Source organism: Impatiens glandulifera, chromosome 6 (genome assembly GCF_907164915.1).
Source record: "Impatiens glandulifera chromosome 6, dImpGla2.1, whole genome shotgun sequence".
NCBI lineage: Eukaryota > Viridiplantae > Streptophyta > Magnoliopsida > Ericales > Balsaminaceae > Impatiens > Impatiens glandulifera.
This window is the reverse complement of record NC_061867.1, coordinates 55330446-55354085: the sequence shown is the minus strand read 5'-3', so window position 1 is coordinate 55354085 and position 23640 is coordinate 55330446. Positions and strand designations below refer to the sequence as shown.

Below are 23640 nucleotides of genomic sequence, written 5' to 3'. Positions count from 1 at the left end.
ATTATATTTTTGTTTAGCAAATTGAATATATATATATATATATATATATATATATATATATATATATATATATATATATATATATATATATATATATATATATATATATATATATATATATATACTACTTTATTATCTTTTTATTAAGGGTCTATTTTAAAAGTAAAATTTTAACATTTTAATTTTTATTTTCCATGCATCAATTATATTTTTGTTTAGCAAATTGAATATATATATATATATATATTAATGTTTACTTTATTATCTTTTTATTAAGGGTCTATTTTAAAAGTAAAATTTTAATATTTTAATTTTTAATAAACATAACTAAGTTGATTGGTTAATCATAAAGTGGTCTCATATATTCATTATAAATAATATTCTTTGTTAATTTGATTTATATATTAGGTATAATTTGTTAATCATTAAAAGATGAAATTATAAGGTTTAAAAATATTAATTTGACAATTAAAATGAAGAAAATATTGATTTTTTAAAACTATTTTCGAATTCAGATCACTTCTTTAAGTTTGATAAGATTTTAATTAATATAATTTTTGCGATTTATTAATTTTATTTTATAAAAGTAAGAAATTAGCGTGATCCATACTTGAACTACCTTAGTGAATTTGTGGTTTGTTTGTTAAAAAAAATTTTAATCGGCCCTCAATATAAATTATGTTATTATATAATATGAATAATTTGTTATTTTTAATATTCATACGATATGATATAAATGATAACCGTTTAAACATAAAGACAAAAACAATATAAAAACATTAGTGTTCACTTAATTATCCAACACACCCAAAACACAACGAGATTAAACATTTGAGAGTAACAATGAAATTTAAACAAAAAAAATGATCACCAACAAACAAACATAACATAAAATCTAACATTAACAAGCTTAAAGATACTAAAGAAGGTCACTAAGTTCGCCGACCATCTCCATCAATTTTTTTAGAAGAGATCTCCTGTATCGTCATAATAATAATATTGTGCAGTAAACGCATTGGTCGAGCATGATCACTGAACGTCCTATATTTCTTTTCAAGTCAAATAGTCCATCAAATAGTATGAATAAATTGTTAGTCGTTAAATTAAAACATCTATAGATATTAAATAAAAATAGTTTTGATTATTCATTTGATGTGATGTTAATAATAAAATGACATTAATTATTAGTATGTTGATATTCATTTATTTTATTTGGGAAGACTTTATTTTTAATGACACTAGATTATAATTTTAATTAATTATGAGCCATTAAATTTATTTTTCTAAAATTCTTGTACAAGAAACATCAATCGATTTGCATTTAAAATTAATTATTTTAAAAGATGAATTACTTTATTTTTTTTATAATGAATTAATTCTCAATTAAACAACTAGGAGTTACATTTAAAAAAAATTGACGATCAATATATTAAATTATAGTAAAACAATTTTCAAAATTAAAATTCTCAACAAAGAATATCTAACCATGATCAAACTCATATGAGTTCCTACACAATGAGTATTGAAGTATATCAAGTCGAACGAACCAATTAAATGGTGTCGAAATTGTTTATGCCAAATATTATGAGCTAAAATTGAAATTATTTTTTGTCGATTGTTGTTAAACAATGCCGAAAAAAGTTATGTCAAATAATAATTGACAATCTACATATATGTCGAAAAATAAGAAATTTGTATAAATTATGAGAGAATACTTGTAATATAGTCTTCATATGAAATATGATATCAAATAATTCATTATTAAAAATATGAAAAACAATCCTAGATCTGATACTTTTGTCTACTTTGTTGCTAAAAAGGGGACATGTATGAACTTATAAAAAATTACAAACACAATTGAATGTATGGGCACCAATTGACTTACCAAAGATTGATAACCAATTGACTTACCAAAAATTGATAGTATTATTTGGATCACAAAATTTAGAATAAATTTTTTTATCTAGCTAAATAAAATGTTGAATCAAACAAAACACAACACCAACTAAAATTTGAGTGGTGAAAATAGAAACATAACACTTTCTAATGTTAGAAAAATCATTAGAGGAGCAAAGGAAATGTATTTTCAACATATTTTAACTTTTTTCTAAACTTATAAATGAGAATGTCACCTTATTTATCTCTCTATATAATTTTAAACATAATTATTAATGATGTTTAAAGTCAACAAAACACCACAATAATCCACGTTATCAATTCTTTTTATTAATAATTATTTTCTCTCTCCTAATTAATATATATATATATAAAATGATGTTTAAATTCAACTATATACCATAAAATAATAAAGTTATTTCAACAATCTTAAGTGGTCTAGCGGTTAAAATGTTCATATTTCATGTTTAAGACCAGGGTTTGAATTTCGAACATGAAAATTTAGATTTTCAAAAATGCATTTTTGACTATTATATATGATGGCGCAACTTTTAAACAAAGAATACGAGACAACTTTTATTATACATTTTTTTCCAATATATATATATATATATATATATATATATATATTATTTTTCATCATTAATTTTATATAAATACATTTTATCTTTTATATATATTTTTTCTCTCATCATATACATATATACATACATATATATATATATATATATATATAATATTTTCTTTATTAATATAAATACTATTTTGATTAATATAAAAATTAACTAATTTGTAATAAATATTAAATACAAAATATATATACATACACAAAATAATAAAATTATTTCAAAAATCTTAAGTGGTCTAGCGGTTAAAGTGTTCATATTTCATGTTTAAGACCAAGGTTTGAATCCCAAAACATGCAAATTTAATTTTTCAAGAATGCATTCTTGATTATACTATATGGTGGTGCAACTTTTAAACAAAGGATACGAGGTCGGAATTAATTGTTAGTTTGGCAAGCATTTGAAATTGTGAGGGCACAAGATAGAGGTCAGGTGGTGGGTGATTTGTCGAGTGTGAGGTCGGAATTAGTGATTGGTTTAGCGAACATTTGAAAGTGTGAGGTCAAGAGATAGAGGTCGTGTGGTGGGTAGTTTGCCGAGTGTGAGGTCGGAATTAGTGTTTGGTTTGGCGAGCATTTGAAAGTGAAGGTAGGGTGGTGGGTAGTGTGTCGAGTGTGAGAGGTCAGAATTAGTGGTTGGTTTAGCGAGTATTTGAAAGTGTAAGTTCACGAGATGGAGGTCGGGTGATGGGGGTTTGTCGAGTCTAAGGTCGGAATTAGTGGCTAGTTTGATGAGCATTTGAAAGTGTGAGGTCACGAGATGAAGGTCGGATGGTGGTTAGTGGTTAGTTTGACGTTGGATAAGAGTTCTATGATCAATTGAGATTGGTTTTTGATTTATTGAAGTGAGAGTAAAATAGAGGTCAACTAAGATTGGTGAGTGGTTTGTCGAGGGATAAAGAGACATGAAAAAGTGGGAGTCACAAGATTATGGTTAGTTGATGGTTTGCCGAGAGGATAAAGAGGCATATGAATATGTGTCAGTCACAAGTTGAGGGTCAAATAGGAGTTAGTGGTTGAGTTTGACGAGAGATAAGAGATGTGTCATCAATTGAGGTCGACTAAGATTTGTGGGTGGTTTGCCGAGGGGATAAAAAATGGATATATGAAAAAATATGAGTCACAAGATGTCAGTCAATTAAGGGGTTAAGTGGGGTGCCGATGGGATAATATATATTAACATTAAGTTTAAGATTAAACTTAATTTTTACAAACTAAAACCAATTTTAAATTAATTAGATTTGAATAATATTAATTTTATCTAAAATATTTATAGATAAACAATATTTTGTATATATTCATATTCGTACAAATTCACCGGATTCGTGCTAGCTATGAATTAATGATATCTAAATACGAATTAAAGTTTAAAATTAATTACTCAAAACCATTAATGTGAGATTATATATTTAAAAATTTTGTTTATAGACATTTATTGTTAATTTTATTGGACTAAAATTCTAATAATAGTGTGCGAATAAATCATATTTAATCTTGGGTTCTAAATTTTGATTTAACATTTTTTAAATAGTTAATGTATATTAAAAATGATAAATATTGATTAAGCATAACGAAAAATCATGAAATTAGAAAATAAAATTATATAAAACGTAGATAATATAATGAACCACGTTACCCAATTAGTTAGGTTCTCAAAAAGAACAATTAACTCCCTAACTAACTCCACCGACTTTTCGAAACTAATTTTAAAAAGCGTCATATTAATAACATCATGATATTAATCAGACGACTACGGTTATTGAATGTTCAATTATTTTTCTCAAACCAGATAGTCCACTAAAAAATAATTGGGATGGTAACCCAAATATGTATGCCTACCATATGAGCCGCATCAATCCAAATTTCTTAGCAAATATGTAAAGACTCGGACATCACCTAGTGAATCGTAATAATACATCACAAAAGACTCCAAATAATAGTCGCCCCTAAACAATGCAAAAGTAAGTGAGTTACCGATTCAACCTCTTCGTGACACATACGACACCGACATAACATAATACTACTTTTTTTCATGCACATATCATTTGTAAAAATTCCACCGTGAATAGCATTCCATCTAAAGAACGAGATCTTGGAAGAAATCATTAACTCTCAAACTTTCTCCCAACAAAAATTATATGTAGCAATGCCCACATGGAAACTATCCATATTTTTTCAACGCATAACGTCTTGTTCAGATGTGGACACTTGTTTGCGTCATATCAAATGTAAAACTTGATGATGAGAAAACTCTCTATAATGTTTAATCTTCTTTTATATCTAATTCGGCTAGTAAAACTAGTAGATCGAGGATCAAAATATCCTTACTTTTGACATTTTTACATATAACAATGGAAACAAATTAAGGATACGTTGCAACTAGACTTTTAACGTTACACCAAATACCGTCCCAAAGACTGATCGAAGATCTATCCCCACAATAAATCTAGACTACTCGCGAAACTTTTCCACATAAAATAAATTACCTTATAAATGCTACACCCCGTTGAATAATTTTATATTTTAGTGAACCAACCAGACCAATTTTGACCATACTTATATTTTATCATTGATGCCCATAGATTATTTGGCTTTGTTGCAAATCTACTACATCATTTCGATATAAAAGCCTTATTAAAGGAAACAAGATCTCGAACATCTTTGATCTTTAAAAAAATTTAACATTATCTCATCTAACTACATGACAAAACAATGAGTTATAAGATCTCCAAATAAATTTACATATTAATCTTTTCATTTTCACCGTCAAAGTTTTTGGGAGAATGAATAAAAACATTATATATATATATATGGACTTAGAAGACAACACTCTCGAATGAGGATTAGTTGATCCCTTACGAGATTATTTTGTTTTCCAACTAGTTATCTTACATTATATTTTAGTGATAATCGGGTCCAAACAAATTTTATATCATCTAGTGACATATCAAAATATATTGACGGAAGAACAACAATTTTGAACTCCAAAATATTTGTCCACCTCATATTTCTCATATTCAAAAGAGAATTTGGAAAAGATATGTGGGACTTAAATAATTTTAAGTTTGAAACCAATTTCAATTACTAATTAATATAATCATGGTTAAAAATATATCTTGTAAAAAATATGAATATATTTGAAAAATAACATCAAATTTACAATAAATAAAAAATTGAAAATACTCTAGAATGAATACACGAAGTTTATGAAAGAATCTTTATATTCTACGAATCATTTGATAGTACACTATTAGAGTTTGTGGCCCGAATTCTTGTTGGGCCAGCGGGCTTTGCCCGCACTATATGGACTTGTATTCTTAATGAGTCTGACCCCTTTTAATTTACATCGTATTTTAGGGTTAGACAATATATAGAGAATACAGTCATCTTTTCTCTCATTCTGTTTTATCTTGTCCACCAAAATTTGTATAATCTTCGATATAGTGAAACCTTCTCTTCTGCCCGTGATTTTTCACCCGTAAGGGTTTTCCACGTAATTATTGGTGTTTGTTTTTCCTTTTCACCTTTATTATCGTTTATTGTGGTTTGATTCTAACAAATTAGTATCAGAGCCAAGTTTGTTTGTTTTATTTTTTGTTCATGACCACTATGAAGTACGAAATTCCGTTGTTGGATCGTAACACAAGATTTTCGTTATGGCAAGTGAAGATGCGAGCTATTTTGGCACAGATGGATCTGGACGATGCGCTATTTGGCGCTGACAAGATGTCGTCTTTGTGGACTAATGAAGAAAAGCAACAAGCGGATCGTAAGGCTCTATCGCAGATTCATCTACATCTATCGAATCAGATCCTTCAAGATTGTTTGAAGGAAAACTCAGTTGTTGCGCTCTAGCTGAGATTGGAGCAATTGTGTATGACGAAAACTTTGATTGACAAACTACACTTGAAGCAACACTTGTATTCCCAACGATGTCTGACGATACGTCTATAGAAAATCACTTAACTGTTTTTAAAAAAGTAGTCTATGATTTGGAATCTATGGAGGTTAAGTACGATGAAGAAGATTTAGGTCTGATATTATTGTGTTCACTACCTCCTTCATATGCAAATTTTAGAGATACTATTCTCTATAGTCGTGATACTCTAACTCTAGATGAGGTTTATGATGCATTGTTCTCGAAAGAGAAGATGCATAAACTCGTTGTTGGTTCAGATAACATGGCTGAAGGCCTCGTTGCACAAGGCAGACAGCAGGATATGTATTATGGCAGTAATAATCATGGCAGGTCGAAATCCAAGAAGAGGGATAAGACGTGTAGGTACTGCAAGAAGAAAGGTCATATTGTTGCTGAGTGTTATAAGTTACAGAATAAGAATAAGAGGGTTGGTGAGGATCATAAGAGCAATCAACCAGAGAAATATGGCGAAGCTGTTGTTGCTAAAAAGTACAATGATGGAGAACTCCTTGTTGCGTCAGATATTGATTCGAAACAGAGCAGCGAATGGATTCTTGATTATGGATGCATGTTTCATATGTGTCCTAATCGGGACTAGTTCTCAACATATGAAGTGGTCTCTAGAGGTACTGTTGTGATGGGTAATAATGCATCTTCCAGAATTGCTGGTATTGGTATGGTTAGAGTTAAGATGTTTGATGGCACTATTCGAACACTTGGAGATGTAAGGCACTTTCCTGACATGAAGAGAAATCTGATATCATTAAGTACTCTTGATTCTAAAGGGTGTAGGTACACCGGTGAAGGTGGAGTTGTGAAGGTCAACAAGGGGTCTCTTGTTGTGATGAAGGGACTCAGGAAAACTGCAAGTTTATATGTTCTACAAGGCTCTACGATTACAGGTGATGCTGTTGCCGCTAGTTCATCTATGTCTGATTCCGATGCTACGAGATTATGGCACATGCGTTTGAGTCACATGAGTGAGAATGGCATGGTCGAATTGAACAAGAGAGGGCTTCTTAATGTTCTTAATGTGCAGAGTATTACAAAGATGAAGTTTTGTGAATACTGCGTTTTTGGTAAGCATAAAAGAGTTAGGTTTTCGGTTGGTATTCATAATACGAAGGGGACGCTAGACTACATTCATTCTGATTTGTGGGGGCCTTCTAGAGTACCATCTAAAGGTGGTGCGTTCTATATGTTGACTATTATAGATGATTTCTCCAGGAAGGTTTAGGCATTCTTTTTGAAACAAAAGAGTGACATGTTTTCTACCTTTAAAGAGTGGAAGTTCATGATTGAGAAGCAGACAGGGAGGCAAGTGAAGCATCTCCGAACTGATAATGGTTTGGAGATTTATTCTAATGAGTTTAATACTTTATGTAGAACTGAAGGTATTGTGAGGCATCATACAGTTCGACATAATCCTCAACAGAATGGAGTTGCAGAGAGAATGAATCGGACTTTGATGGAGAAGGTGTGTTGTATGCGCCTTAATGCTGGGCTACCAATGTCGTTTTGGGCTGAGACCGATGCGTATGCATGTCATCTCATTAATCGCTCTCCTTTGACTACTATTGATAAGAAAACTTCACAGAAGGTATGGACTGGTTCTCCTGCTAGTTATTCTGATTTAAAAATTTTTCGGATGTCCTACATATGCTCATGTGGATAGTGGGAAGTTAGAGCCTCGTTCGGTGAAGTGTGTGTTCATAGGGTTCAAACAAGGTGTGAAGGATTACAAGTTGTGGTGTCCTGAGACTAGTAAAGTCGTCATCAGTAGAGATGTTGTTTTTGATGAGACTAGCATGCTTCAGGGGTCTCCGTCTTCAACTCCCTCCGAAAGAAATCAACAGAAGTCAAGTATTGAGGTGGAGCTTGAGATTGGGTTGAAACCTACACCAGAGCAAACTCTAGGGCCTATTCTAGTTTCTATGGATGATGCTAGTTCCTCAGAAGCACCTCCACAACATTTAATTGCTAAAAATATGCCTCGTAGAGAAATTAGACGTCGTCAAATATATGCATAGGCTGATTTTGTTGCGTATGTATTAAATGTGGCTGAAGAGATTCATTCAGAAAAAGAACCTGCGACGTATTTAGAGGCGGTTACCTGCGAAAACTCTGGTATGTGGATGATCACTATGTAGGAAGAAATGGAATCGCTTCACAAGAATGCTACATGGGATCTAGTGAAGCTACCAAAGAGCAAGAAGGTTGTTCGCTGCAAGTGGGTGTATAAGAGAAAGGAAGGTACACTAGAAATTGAAAAAGTCAGGTATAAAGCCAAGCTTGTTGCAAAAGGATATAGTCAAACTCCAGGTGTTGATTTTACTGATATATTTTCTCTAGTTGTGAAGCATAGTTCTATTCGGGCTTTACTAGGTATTGTGGCATTCCACGATCTTGAGCTTGAGCAGTTATATGTAAAAACTGCATTCTTACAAGGAGAACTTGAGGAAGACATCTACATGCAGCAACCAGAGGGATTCATAGTCTTAGGAAAGGAGGACTACGTATGTCAGTTGAAAAAGTCTCTTTATGGTTTAAAACAGTCACCGAGATAGTGGTATAAGAGATTTGATACATTTATGACCACTTGTGATTTCAAGAGGAGCAGTTACGATAGTTGTGTCTACTTTAAAGTATGTGATGATGGGTCGTTCATTTACCTGTTGTTGTATGTTAACGATATGCTAATTGTCGTCAAAGATCAGAGAGAGGTCAAAAAGGTGAAAGCACAGTTGAGTAGCGAGTTTGAGATGAAAGATTTATGTGTAGCAAAGAAGATGCTTGGAATGGAGATTCTTAGAGATCGATCGGCTGGTAAATTGTACATAAGTCAAAAGAGGTACATCGAGAAAGTTCTTAGTAGGTTTAACATGCAAAGTGCCAAGCCGATAAGTACTCCACTAGCTACTCATTTTAGACTTTCGTCTTCTCTGTCACCACAGTCAGATAGTGATGATGATTATATGTCGCGAGTGTCATACTCTAGTGTCGTTGGCTCCCTTATGTATGATATGGTTTGTTCATGGCCTGACTTAGCATATGCAGTTAGTGTTGTTAGTAGATATATGACAAACCCTGATAAGGAACATTGGAAAACAGCTCAGTGAATACTCAGATACTTATGTGGTTCTACTGATGTTTGTTTACAGTTTGGGAAAAGTAGAGATGGAGTTGTCGGTTACGTTGATTCAGATTACGCTGGAGATCTTGATAAGAGAAGATCATTGTCTAGTTACATTTTTGTGTTGGTGGTTGCGCTATTAGTTGGAAGGCTATGTTGCAGGCTACAGTTACTATGTCTACTACAGAGGCAGAGTACATGACTATTACAGAAGCTTGCAAAGAAACAATTTGGATGAAAGGCTTGTTTGGAAAACTTAGTGATGATTTGCATATTTCTACAATCTTTTGTGATAGCCAGAGTGCTATTTTTCTGACGAATGATCAGATGTTTCACAAGAGGACTAAGCACATTGATGTACGGTATCATTTTGTGTGTGATATGATTTCTCGTGGTGATATTGTTGTGAGCAAGGTGAGTACACACAATAATCCTGCAGATATGATGACCATGTCACTTTCTATTACCAAGTTTGAGCATTGCTTGAACTTGGTTGGTCTTCATTGCTGAGTTATGCCCTTAGGGGCTTTGGTGGAAGAGGTTTGATTTTGTGGTTATGCTATCAAAGATTGTAATTCGTTTCAAGGTGGAGATTGTTAGAGTTTGTGGCCCGAATTCTTGTTGGACCAGCGGGCTTTGCCCGCACTGTATGGACTTGTAGTCTTAATGGGTCTGACCCCTTTTAATTTACATTGTATTTTAGGGTTAGACAATATATAGAGAATACAGTCGCCTTTTCTCTTATTCCGTTTTATCTTGCCCACCAAAATTTGTACAATCTTCGATATAGTGAAACATTCTGTTTTGCCCGTGATTTTCACTCGTAAGGGTTTTCCACATAATTCTTGGTGTTCGCTTTTCCTTTTCACCTTTATTATCGTTTATTGTGGTTCGATTCTAACATACACTAATAAATACAGTTAACTGGTGGATACTTTAGTGATAAGAGTCGATTTAAAAGAATAAAATGTCCCCGGTTCAATTTTAAATAAAAGCGTTTTAAGTTGAAATGGATCATGACAGTTGGGTATTATTAGTTCTTCTCTCTTTATCAGTATGATTTCTATCACTATCTCTATTCTTCATTCAAAAATAAAAATACATTTAAGTTGGTTTAAGTTGGATGGTTATCTTCATTTTCCTATGTATAAGCATATTTTTTATAAAAACCCAAATATAAGTTGTTTTCTTGAATATTTTCAAAAATATCAGTTTTTAGTGTTAAAATACTAAAAAAAAAAAATTTCTCTTATAGATAAATTAATAGTTCAATTTTAAATAATTTTTTTTAAAAAACCCTAAAATGCAAAGATCAAACAAACTCATAAGACAAAAGTTACCGCTTTGATTTTTTTATAATATTTAAAGATATTATTCTTTATTAGAGGCAAAATTTAGGTTCTGATGAATTTTCTCTTTCTTCTTTATTTAAGAACACATATGTGTACTGCATACATGGTGATGACTCAAAATAATAAATGGTGATGCGACGCATGCTCACATTAATATATATATATATATATTAATAGTCTCTCTCATCCTTATCTCAAAAAAAAAAGTTGGTTTGATGAAGAATTGGAAGGTTATTTAAGGACCTGTATATTTTTAGGTTTCCTCGTCTCTATCATTCATCAATGGCAGCAACGAAAAAGAAGATTCCTACAGTCGAGATTATCTCAAAGGAGATGATAAAGCCATCATTACCCACTCCCTCTCATCTCCGCACCTACCAAATCTCTTCCCTCGATCAATTGGTCGATCTCAGCTACATCCGGGTCGTTTTCTTCTACAATCGTCCACTCGCCGGCGAGACTAATGACGTTATTCAAGTCCTCAAAAGTTCACTATCCGAAACCTTGACCCATTACTACCCTCTTGCCGGAAAGTTCGTGGAGGAGGATGCCTTGATTGACTGCGACGACTCCGGCGCTGAATTTACCACCGCCGTCATTGTCGGCGGCGAAGATGGTGAATTTTTGGTGGGTTTTGATAATATTGAGTTTTAATTTAAGATTTGGTAATATGTGGGTTATTGATGATTATTGTTTTTAATAGGATGCGATCGAGAATCCAGATATGGGTTTTCTGGAAAAACTAGTTAGCAAGGAACATAATTTAACGAAAAAAGAAGATGAGATTCTAGCTGTTCAAATAACCCGATTTCCTTCCGGGGAAGTCACAGTCGGAGTTTGTATTTGTCACAAGATATCAGACGCAGCCACATTAAGCTCCTTCCTGAAATTATGGTCGGCGGCAGCCAGAATCTTAATCTCCGGCGAATCGAGTTTCAAAGAACTGATTCCTCTAGGACCTGTTTTCGACGCTCCTAGAATATGGCCTTCCGTTCCAGGATTAACCCGTCCATCGTTCAACTTCAAAGAACAGAAAATGATAGTGAAAAAGTTTGTTTTCAATCCTTCGAGTTTAACAAGACTGAAGGAAGAGCTGTCGGGAGGGGACATCGTTCCGACGAGAGTCACATCTTTGACGGCGCTCATTTGGCACACCATAATGAATTGTTCATCCGGACCACCGACGAAGCACATACTTGTATTACCAGCAGATATTCGCAAAAGAATGTCTCCGCCTCTCCCTTCTAACACATTAGGGAACATAACAAAAGTAGCAACGGTGGATGTTGTTGCTCCACCGTTGACGGTGGAGGTACGGGTGGTTTTGGGTCTGATAAAAGAGGCAATAGGGAAAATGGATGAGGAATATGGCAAGAAGAAAGGGCTGCAAATTTCGAAAGAGATTTCTTTTCCATCTAAATTGAATATGACTATAATAATAAGTTGGTGTTGGTTGCCTTTTTATGAGGTAGATTTGGGTCTAGGCAGACCCATTTGGATGACTTCTTTAAGAGGACGATCTATTTTCAATGACATTTTATTACTTGATGGGCAGAATGGAGGAATTGAAGCATTGATTGGGCTAAATGCAGAGACAATGGACAAGTTTGAGAAGAACCCAACTCTTCTCTCTTTTTGTGATCACATCACTACATTACATATGGGTGATTAATTGCTTTAAGTTTGGGGTTTTGTGTAATGAATAATTGAATTATGTGTATTTTAGAAATTGGGTTTGATGCAACTTGCGTTTAATTAAAGCAATATTGGATTTGATGGGCTTTTTTAAGTAAATTTTGATAATGTTGGGTTAAAGTCAAAATGAAGGTTGTTATAATCTCATGTTGACAACGACTATGTTTAAGTCAATAAATGAGTATTTTCCTAGTGTTACTATTGTGGCTAACAAAATACTAAGTAATGGAGAAGTTATGAGTGATTGTATAGTGGTTGAAAAGATCATGCGAACGTTGACAACCATATTTATGTATGTTATGGTGTCCATTGAAGAGGTAGAGATTATCGGAAAATGATATTGATGAACTTAGAACTCTCTTGTTATCGGAAAATGATATTGATGAACTTAGAACTCTTCTTGTTGTACACGAGCAAAAGTTCAAGAAATTAGATAAAGAAGACCACCAAGTCCTCAGAGTCTCAGAGTTAGCACTGAACGGCGTTCAAGAGGAGGGAGTATAGACACTCATTTTTCACCCTCAATTTTTATAGTTTATAAGTAATTATTTTATAATCGAAATGCCTAATTTATAGCAAGTGAATAAGGGCAATTTTATAATTGAACTTTAATTGGGCTTTTTAGTAAAAGACGGAATTGGCCGTCTCTTAACTAATTGGGTTGTTCTTGTACAATTTGGAAAGCCCAGATCAAAATACACAACTTTAAAGTTGTAATCTTCTTTAAAAATCGAACACATTGCACGGCATTCGTCAATGAAGGAATTTGACATGATTTTTGCCTTCTTCATTTCGGCTAAATGGACAGTGGTCTTATTCGGACTCTCATTGTCGATTCATGATGAATTAGAGGCGGGGATTAGTACCATTGGAAAGGCATGGACCTTAGCTTCAATTTTAGTAGCAATTTCGTTGGATGAGATGGGTTGTAACTCCTTCAATCGTCGGATGAACACAAGTTGTCCATTTTGAACACACTTCAGTATGGGAGACCTCACGTGGTTTGTGGGTCGAACTGCGTAGACAACTTGGTGTCAAAAGAAAGGTAAGAGGCAAACTTTTTCAATGGTAGGTCACAAATCTATATTGGTTGAGTGTAACCAAAATTATGGCCTTGAGAAGTGGAGGCGTGGAGCCTATCTTAGATTAGCTCCTAGGCTGGAAGCCTGAACATGCATCACTTTGTGTTTGATGCAAACCCTTAATCAAGGTATTGAAGGTTGACACTGATGTCATTCGAACGGTATGAATGTTATCTAACTTCTCCAATTGGGAATCACCATGTTTGGATTACTACAATTGTAAAGTTTTAAGTGAAGTAATGTCACTTTGAGTTTTGAAATGGGCAGCTAGCCTTGTTTTAAAATTTTATGTAGATCTAAAATTCTAATCATCGATCCGTTTTCAAAGAGATGTAAAGGACTCTCATAGATTTCCAACCTAACAAAAATCACTCAAAAGAATAAGAAATAAGCTTTGAGTGGCCATTTGAAGTTGGGGCAATTTGGTTGGACTTTTTGGAAATTGGATGACCAACTCAAGAGCATCTTCAATATGTTCTTGAGGATTTCCAGAATCCGGTTGAAGGCCGCGGCGACGCTGTTGACAGGGAAGATGATGCAGCGATGCGCATAAATTTGAATTTCCCTCCAAAATTCAATTTTTTGTTTAAGAGTATATTTTATTTATAAAAATTCACGGACCATTTTTCTGAAAAACATAAAGATAAAATAGTATAGTCCAAGCAGATAATATTGACGCTAGTACATTGTGGATACGAAAAAATGTTGTGTTTAGTTTCAAAGAATGGCCCCTGAGGCTCTTTCGTTGAAAATTCCGAACAATATTATACTTAAAGTTTCACTTTTTTCTAGTCGGTTTTGTGGACAGATCTGTTTGCTCGAATTTTGAGTATTTTTTAAAAATGATGTTTGAATCAACTTGAAATAGGCTAAGAAAAGTCGATTTGCGGATTAATTATTTATTTTAAATTTTATAGCAGAGTATTTGTGAATGAACGTTATATTAGATGGAATATATTTATTTTAAATATTTGAGTATAAAAATAGGTCGTCGATAGTACGTATTAATAACCTATAAAAATAAAATTCTGAATATTTGATCCTTCAATCTATAATCAGGATAGAACCGGACTCTTTTTGTATTTTTTTTATTTGGTTCATATATATTAAAAATGATAAATAAAAATTGTTTAAGAATAATGATAAAAATTACATGAAGATAAAAAAAAAATATAAACATGAAAATAAGAAGAAAAAAAATACAAATTCGTTACCCAATAAGTTATTAAACACGTAAATCCTCCATAAGAATAAATAACTCTCCGACCGATTTAAGCGACTTTTTAAAATAAATATTAGAAACGTCATAATAAAGATTTATTATGAATGATTCGAATTATATAAACTTTTAAATATTTATTATATAAAATAAATAGAAGAATAAAAAGTATCATAATCCGTTATATATACACTAACTAAGTAAAAAATGACTTTTAAAAGAGGAAAATCTCTCGTTAAAGTCTACTTATTGTTGGTGATGATTTTCACTAAGGAGACAAATACTCTCGAAAAGTGTCATAATTCTACTGTCGGTGAAAAAAAATAGTATTATTGAGAGCACTAATCAATCAAAGTGATAATTTAATTTTTTTTTCCGAGAGTTTAGAGAATACTTTATGTGATATTATCATTAAATTAAGGATGAATAATACAAAAGTCACCGCTTTCTTTTTTTTATAAAACATATCTATCTATCTATCTATCTTCAATATAATACTTCCAAAATTTATTTATGATGCCTAATGAAGATAAAAGAGAAAATTCCTTCATCTTTAATTAATAACACCACGGGCTGATAAGATAAGCTAAGGGGTAGAACAAAACCAACACATATGCCTGTATCGGTTTGGAATATTTAAATAATCTAAACTCAAAAAATATCTTTTCACTTAATTTTTGTTACCACTTTCCTTTCTCATTCATCAATGGCAGCAACGAAGAAGAAGATTCCCACAGTAGAAATCATCTCAAAGGAGATGATAAAGCCATCATTACCCACTCCCTCTCATCTCCGCACCTACCAAATCTCTTCCCTCGATCAATTTGATGAACTCTGCTTCATTCGGGTTGTTCTTCAATAGCGACGTTTGTTCTTTAGTAGCGACGATTGTTCTTCAGTCTTTCAGCGCTTCTTCAAGGGATTCCGGCGCATAAAAGACGACGCTTCCTCCGCTGCTGATTGACTTGGCTGTTTTACTGACGCTCTTCTAGGGCCTACTTATAATAAGTCATAAGGCTTTACCGAGGTCGTAACTTGGATGACCCAAAATATTAGTATAAAAGAGAGCAATAACAACGAAAATAACGTCGTTATTGATCGATTCTCCGTCGCTAAAAGAATCTAGCTACGATAAACTAGTAGTCTGGGTGAATTTTATGAAAAAAATACAATCCCAGTAAATTTCAAATCTTAGCTTCGCCCTTGGTAAGTCCGATTTGAATGAGCAAGCTAGCCAACTATCTAGACCCACCCATCTTGCGATCCCTACAAAAGATTTTTTTTTAATTTACCATACTAAGGTTCAACCAAATAAAATTTTAAAAAAAAATTTAACCAACTAAACTAGATTATTATTTTAAATTTAATACAAAATTATTAATAATTTTAATATAATAAACTAAAAAAAATTAAGAACAATTTTCTTTTTTTAATTACCACTCAGTCTTTAGCATCCACAATATATATAAAAATACAATTACATTCTTATACATTAAATAGAAAAGCAAACAAATTAGAATAGAATGAAAATCAAACAAATTGGAATGATCCATTTGTAAATCAACACAAAATGATTAAAATTTTCACATTTTATTTTTTTTTTTAAAAATTCTTCCAAAAAAGGATTATTTGAGTGGATCCAAACAAGGCCTTAAAGTCCCCCAAGGCCACCAGTTATATCCATTCCACCACCCAAAAGAGAACTTGGATCCATTCCACCCAAAACAGAGCTCAGATCCATGCCGCCACCTCCGCCACCACTCAAAACAGAGCTTAGATCCATGCCGCCACCACTCAAAACAGAGCTTAGATCCATGCCGCCGCCACCCAAAACAGAGCTTTGATCCATGCCGGCGCTGCCGCCACCGCCACCCAAAACAGAGCTTAGATCCAGGCTGCCGCCTCCGCCACCCTGCAACATCTCCCCTCCACTCCCGCCGCTGCCCTGTAACAATCCGCCAGAAAGCAATGAAAATAATTGCTGACCAGCCTCCTCCGATACACCCTTCATAAGGCCATGAGTGATCATGGTCATCACGTTCGGCGACTGACTAGGAGGAGGAATTGGTGTTATATTTGGGATATGTACTATAGTTGGTCCAAGACGGTTTTCGTTTCTCGAAGTGGCACAATTCAAATGAACATCGAATTCACAATGATCACATCTATATAACCACGAATTCAATCCTGGGTTCTTACAAACATCACATGAAAACCCTTTATTTTTATAAGGTGGAAAGAAAGAGAGACGAAGTTCATGGGGGTGAGAATGGTGGGAAGATGATAATGGCATGGAAGCACATAGAAGATGAAGATCGATAGTACAAATTCCGCAATGATAAGAAAATCCATTTCCTTGTTTACAGCAAGCATCACATTTGAAATAACCTCCTGGGTAAAGAGGAACAGGGAGAAGAGAAAAGACATGATTGTTGTTGCGATCAAAAGGATGTTTGATGTGTTGTGGCATTTGAGTGCATTTGAGATGAAGAAAGAATTTGCAGTAATGGCAAGAATAAACTGAGCCGGAAATGGGGAGCTTACAGGCAGAACAAGGGGAGTTAGATGGGTTTAGGGTTTGAAATTGATTGTTTATGTTTGTGAGATGTAATGGATGGATATGGCTGAAATGGGTTATTGTTGTTTGTTCATGTTCATCTTGTTTAAGATTCAACCTCCCCATTTTGGATGTGGTATCTTGGAAATGAAACTTAGGGCCTACTTATAATAAGTCATTTTGATGTCTTTTTTAAAAAAAAAAAAATAGTAAAGACTATAAATATTTTTTAGTCATTTGTTATACATAATAAATTTAGATAAGAGGTCAAATACAAAATAATCAAAGAAACCCTAAGAATTGGAAAGTGACCAATTCTTTTTATTCATTGTTTTTGTTGGTATGGTCTTGGTCATTATACTTTGTTGTGTCCTATAAACTATAAAGATGTGGGGAGCTTGTTTCCATTTGTTATATTTAGAGTATATTCTAATGAGAAGATATGTTGAAAATAATAAAGAAAAGGGTCTGAAAAAAAAATATGTGTGCATCTCAACTTAGATTCATTTTTGTCAATTGTCATAAATATAAATATATATATATAATTATAAATATGTAAAACTCATATTAATATACTTTTTGACATCCCATCAAATAAATCCCATCAAATAAATGGGACAAAGAATTAAGCATATAGTTCGCAAACATATTTATTAAAACGAAAAATTTGTCGTGTCTGATGGACTCGAAACCGGAATCTTAAGGATGTTGAAAATATTCATCTTTTATTGGCTGAGCTAGAATGGGATAACTTAATATTATACTTAGTGATAACTAAATAAGATACATTTAATTTTTTTCAACTAGAATTTTTTTACTTTAAAGTTTTGTAAAAAATAAATTATTGTTTAGTTTTCAACCCTTAAATTTATGTGTTACTCTCTACAACAATTTAAAGTATTTAAGGTTTTATTAACTTTGATTAGAATTGTTTTTGAGTTCTCCCTAAAATAATAAAGTCATCCATTGAATCATTAAAATGAATCACTAGAATATTTTTTTCAATGAAAAATAATGAATTATAAATATAATTTGGTGTGATTGTATCACGAAATATGGCATATTATGTAGGGTCGAATCTATGTAGGAGTTCGAGTGAAGTTGAAGCCCACCCCGAAAATATAAAAACTTAACATTTTTTTTACTGTAAACTTGTGACCTCACCCCCCTAATCTTTTTTAAAATATTAAATATAATTCATTGTTCGTTTATTTAATTATTATTAAAATAGTAAAACTTATATTTATTCACTCGTTTTATCTAAATTGTTCTCGCTATTTATTTAAGCTCACCGTATTCACTCGTTTTATCTAAATTGTTCTCGCTATTTATTTAAGCTCACCCTAATATATTAGCTTTTTTGTTGAAACTTTTCCGTTAGGAACCCAAATACTTGTTATCTTTAAGATATTCTATAGAATATTATTCAACAGAAGAATATAAATATAAGACACAATTTTGAGATCTTTCATGTTTTTCTCGTATGTTTATCAAACCTAACAGCATTTCGTCCAAATCATCTAAGCGAGCATAAATCGCATCTCTACATGTTACAGAAAAAATTAGTATTCTGATTCATCAAAGAAATATTGTATTTCATCTATGTCATATTTAAAATTAGAAATAGCCTGTGAATAAAAAAAACTCAATGCTAGTATACTCGTGTTACGAGAAATAGAGATGTGATGTTATTCGATATATATTAAAATTACGAGTAAATAAATGTACATAAATACCACAATATCAAAAAAATTACAAATAAAAAAAAGGATTTCAATATATATATCAAAAAGTAAATTACAATTTATAGATAGAAGAATGACTACCTATTTGAAACTCCAAATAATGTCATATATTTAAAGGTAAAGTAATATACTTAATTACTTCTTATTTTATGAGAGACTACCTTAAACACACTTAAACACAATGTGAATCACTATAACTCTATATCAGTGTTATATCATTAAAATCGTCCTATTGAATTCACGACACTTGTTACAACAAATTATGAACTCTATTCAATTGTTATGGGGTTTGTTTTACTTAGTTTTTATGAGTATAATTTCGATTTGAACATAGGGCCTTTGTATATTATATTAACTAGCCTGAATTTTCGTGTATTGGCAAGATAAAAATATAAACAAAATATGTTTATCTATTTTAGATAAAATGAATATTATTTAAATTTAATTAATTTAAAATTAATTTTAAATGATAATAATTAAGTTTAATTCAAAATTTAATGTTAACATATATTTATAAAATTTATTAAATATCTAAAGTTCAAAAAAAATTATGAGTTTAAAAAACCCTTTAAAGAATTGTAAATTTCTTCTTAATAAAAATCAAGTCAATTACATCATTTATCTGGTTAGTTATTATAGATCGATCTAGAGATTTTACTTAAAGTTGTGTCATACATTTTGCTCTTATCTAAAATAATGTTAGACGTGTTTTACACTATTACCAATCTCGTATCCATTGTTGTGACCTTTTTTACCACCACTTCGACACACAATGTGACATCAGACACTTTCGCACACCTATTATATTTTTTACCCACACTTTAACAAATCAACAACCAATTCCAATTGATCACACATATCTTATTCTCTCGTCAAACCAATCACTTATCCTCTAATTGACCATCATCTTGTGACTCAAACTTTTTCATGTCACTTCACTCCCTAGACTGAACAACCACCCACAACCCGACTTAAATCTCATGACCTCACACTTTCAAATGTTTGTCAAACCAACCAATAAATTTGATCTCACACTTTCACATGTCTTTTATCCCTTAATTAAAAGTTATACTAAAGAATGAATTCTTTAACATTGAACTCTCAAATAGTTATATTATTCACTTTTAAATTTGCAGTTTTTGGGTTTCGAAACCTAGTCTTAAACATGAATGTGAACACCTTAACCGTTAGACCACTTGAGATTGTTGAAATAATTTTATAAATTTGTGTATGCATATATATTTTGTATTTAATATTTATTACCAATTAGTTAATTACTCGACATCTTATAACTCACATTTTTTCATATGTCTTTTTATCATATTTCCACACGTCTTTTATCCATCGATAAACTATCACCAATTTCAATCACATTTTCAAATGCATGTTATTCCTCATAAACCAACTACAAATCTCAATCGACCTCTAATCTTGTGACCTCACGATCCTTTGTTACTCACCTCTTATCACTTGGCAAACCACATCACAATCACACATTCACGCGTTTATTATTCCTAGGAAAATAAACCACCAATCTCAATCAACATTTAACCTCGTGACCTCACACTTTGGTCAATCAAATATTTAATTCATACTTTTTAACCACTCACATTTGTTACCAACCTATTATCCCTCGGAAAACTACACTCTAATCACACTAGTTAAATGTTTGTACTTGTTTTGTTAGGTTGCAAGTTCGAAACATACATATAACATTTTTAATTTTAATTTTAACCGTTTCAAGTTTATGGATGGGTCAACACACGATCTGACCCAAGTATCTATTTATTCTCACATATATATCCAAATTAACAACATCTCTCGACCCGGCAAACCAAACAAATTCAAATTAAGCATTATTATTTTTATATATATTAGTTAGTTAGTTAAAAAGTTGAACTTATATTGTTATAAATATTATAAGTTTATCAAATTTGGTGTTGAATTTAAAATATAAGTCTTATTAGCTTAGTTGGTTAAAGAGTTGTACTTGTTTTGTTATGTTGCAAGTTTGAAACATACATATAGTATTTTTAATTTTATTTTTAACCGTTTCAAGTTTATGGGCGGGTTAACCCACGATCCGACTCAAGTATTCATTTACTCTCACATATATATATTCAAATTAACCACTCAACCCGGCAAACCAAACAAGTTTTTTTATTTATAAAAGAGAAATGATTAAAGCAACGACCGACCAAGGGAGAGAAATTTAGCAAATTTTATTAGAAAGGAAAAATGATTAAAGCTATCCGAGTTATAGCCCGGATGTCCCAAAATAATACTATAAAAGAGAGCAATAACAACCGAAATAATGTTATTGATCTTTTTTCGTCGCTAAAAGAAACTACATTTTAAATTTATTTTAGTCTAGGTGAATTTTATGAAAAAAAATTTAGAGCTTAGCTCCTCCTTTATTAAGGACGACCTCCAAAAGAATTTTTTTTAAATTTATCATAGGTTTCAACCTAATAAAAATTACTAAAATAGTTAGTTAGGTTAAATATAATACAAAATTATTAATGTTTATAATATAATAAATTTAAAAAAAAAAAGAACAATTATTCTTTTTCTTATTACAACTCAAACTTTAGCATCTCAATGCATATAAAAATACAGTTACATTAATATACAAATAAAAAAATGATTGGCATAGAATGTAAAACAAACAAGTTGGAATGATCCATTTGTAAATCAACACAAAATAATTAATTTTCATGTTTTATTTAAAAAAAATATAAATTCAACCAAATAAAATATTATTTGAGTGAATCCAAACAAATCCTTAAAGTCCCCCAAGGCCACCAGAACTTGAATCCATACCACCAAAAACAGAGCTTAGATCCAGGCCGCCGCCGCCACCCAAAACAGAACTTAGATCCATGCCGGTGTCGGCGCCGCCACCCAAAATAGAGCTTAGATCCAGGCCGACGCCGCCACCCAAAACAGAACTTAGATCCATGCCGGCGCCGCCACGCATAATAGAGTTTAGATCCGGGCCGCCGCCACGGCGCCACCCAAAACAGAACTTAGATCAATGCCGGTGCCGGCGCCGCCACCTAAAACAGAGTTTAGATCAATGCCGGCGCCGCCACCCAAATCAGAGTTTAGATTCTGGCAGCATCTGCCACCCCGCAACATCTCCCCTCCACTCCTGCCGCCGCCCTGCAACAATGCAACACTTAGTATAGTTGATCCGAGATATAGAACAATATGCTACAATATTTTATGTTTAAAGATCATAAATTTATCTGTATATCATATATATTTATCCATATATAAATTATATATTTTATTAGATGGGCTGCTCGGGGAGTGGTCTGCCCTAGCACGAGGACTTGTCGGGCTTACCCTAAGGCCGTCCCTGGTCATAGTGGCACAATTCAAATGAGCATCGAATTCACAATGATCACATCTATATAACCACGAATTCGATCATGGTTTCTTACAAACATCACATAAAAACCCTTTATTTTTATAAGGTGGAAAGAAAGAGAGACGAAGCTCATGCTGGTGAGAATGATGGAAAGATGATAAAGGCATGGAAGCACAGAGAAGATGAAGATTGATACTACAAATTCCGCAATTATAGGAAAATCCATTTCCTTCTTTACCACAAGCATCACATTTAAAGCAACCTCCTGGGTAAGGAGAAACAGGGAGGAGAGAAAGAAGATGATTGTTGTTACGATCAAAAGGATGTTTGATATGTTGTGGCATTTGAGCACATTTGAGATGAAGAAAGAATTTGCAGATATGGCAAGAATAAATTGAGCCAGAAATGGGGAGCTTACAGGCAGAACAGGGGGAGTTAGATGGGGTTAAGGTTTGGAATTGATTGTTTATGTTTGTGAGATGTAATGGATGGATATGGCTGAAATGGGTTATTGTTGTTTGTTCATCTTCATCTTGTTTAAGATTCAAACTCTCCATTTTGGATATGATATCTTGGAAATGAAACTTTAGGGCTTAATTATTTATAATAAGTAATTTTGATGTTTTTTTTTAAATATTAAAGACTATAAATATTTTGTAGTCATTTGTTATACATAATAATTTTTTTTATAAGAGGTCAAATACAAAATAATCAAAGAAACCCTAAGAATTGGAAAGTGACCAATTCTTTGTATTCATTGTTTTTGTTGGTATGGTCTTGGTCATTGTACTTTGTTGTGTCCTATAAACTATAATGATGTGGGGAGCTTGTTTCCTTTTGTTATATTTAGAGTATATTTTATTGAGATGATATGTTAAAATAAATAATGAAAAGGTCTGGGTGTGCCTCTCAACATAGATTCATTTGGTCAATTGTAATATATATATATATATATATATATATAAATTTATATAATTATAAACATGAAAAATCCAACTACAAATTTCTTTTCTCATCACATTCAGATATTTTTTTGTTTCT

General features: G+C 32.2%; 3 protein-coding genes across 3 annotated transcripts; 1 reads left to right on the top strand and 2 right to left on the bottom strand.

The window, feature by feature from the left end:
- The first annotated feature begins 11207 nt into the window (after positions 1-11207).
- On the top strand, positions 11208-12597 carry LOC124943941 (pelargonidin 3-O-(6-caffeoylglucoside) 5-O-(6-O-malonylglucoside) 4'''-malonyltransferase-like). Its single transcript, XM_047484397.1, has 2 exons — positions 11208-11552; positions 11629-12597. The coding sequence occupies exons 1-2, from the start codon at positions 11208-11210 to the stop codon at positions 12595-12597; spliced, it is 1314 nt and encodes a 437-aa protein (XP_047340353.1).
- A 3975-nt stretch (positions 12598-16572) lies between these two features.
- On the bottom strand, positions 16573-17604 carry LOC124943940. Its single transcript, XM_047484396.1, has one exon. The coding sequence runs from the start codon at positions 17602-17604 to the stop codon at positions 16573-16575; it is 1032 nt and encodes a 343-aa protein (XP_047340352.1).
- A 4607-nt stretch (positions 17605-22211) lies between these two features.
- LOC124943939 lies at positions 22212-23156 on the bottom strand. The gene is made up of 3 exons (XM_047484395.1): positions 22690-23156; positions 22575-22638; positions 22212-22388 (listed from the first exon to the last, which is right to left on the bottom strand). Exons 1-3 carry the CDS (start codon positions 23154-23156, stop codon positions 22212-22214), a joined length of 708 nt encoding a protein of 235 aa, XP_047340351.1.
- Positions 23157-23640: the final 484 nt, after the last annotated feature.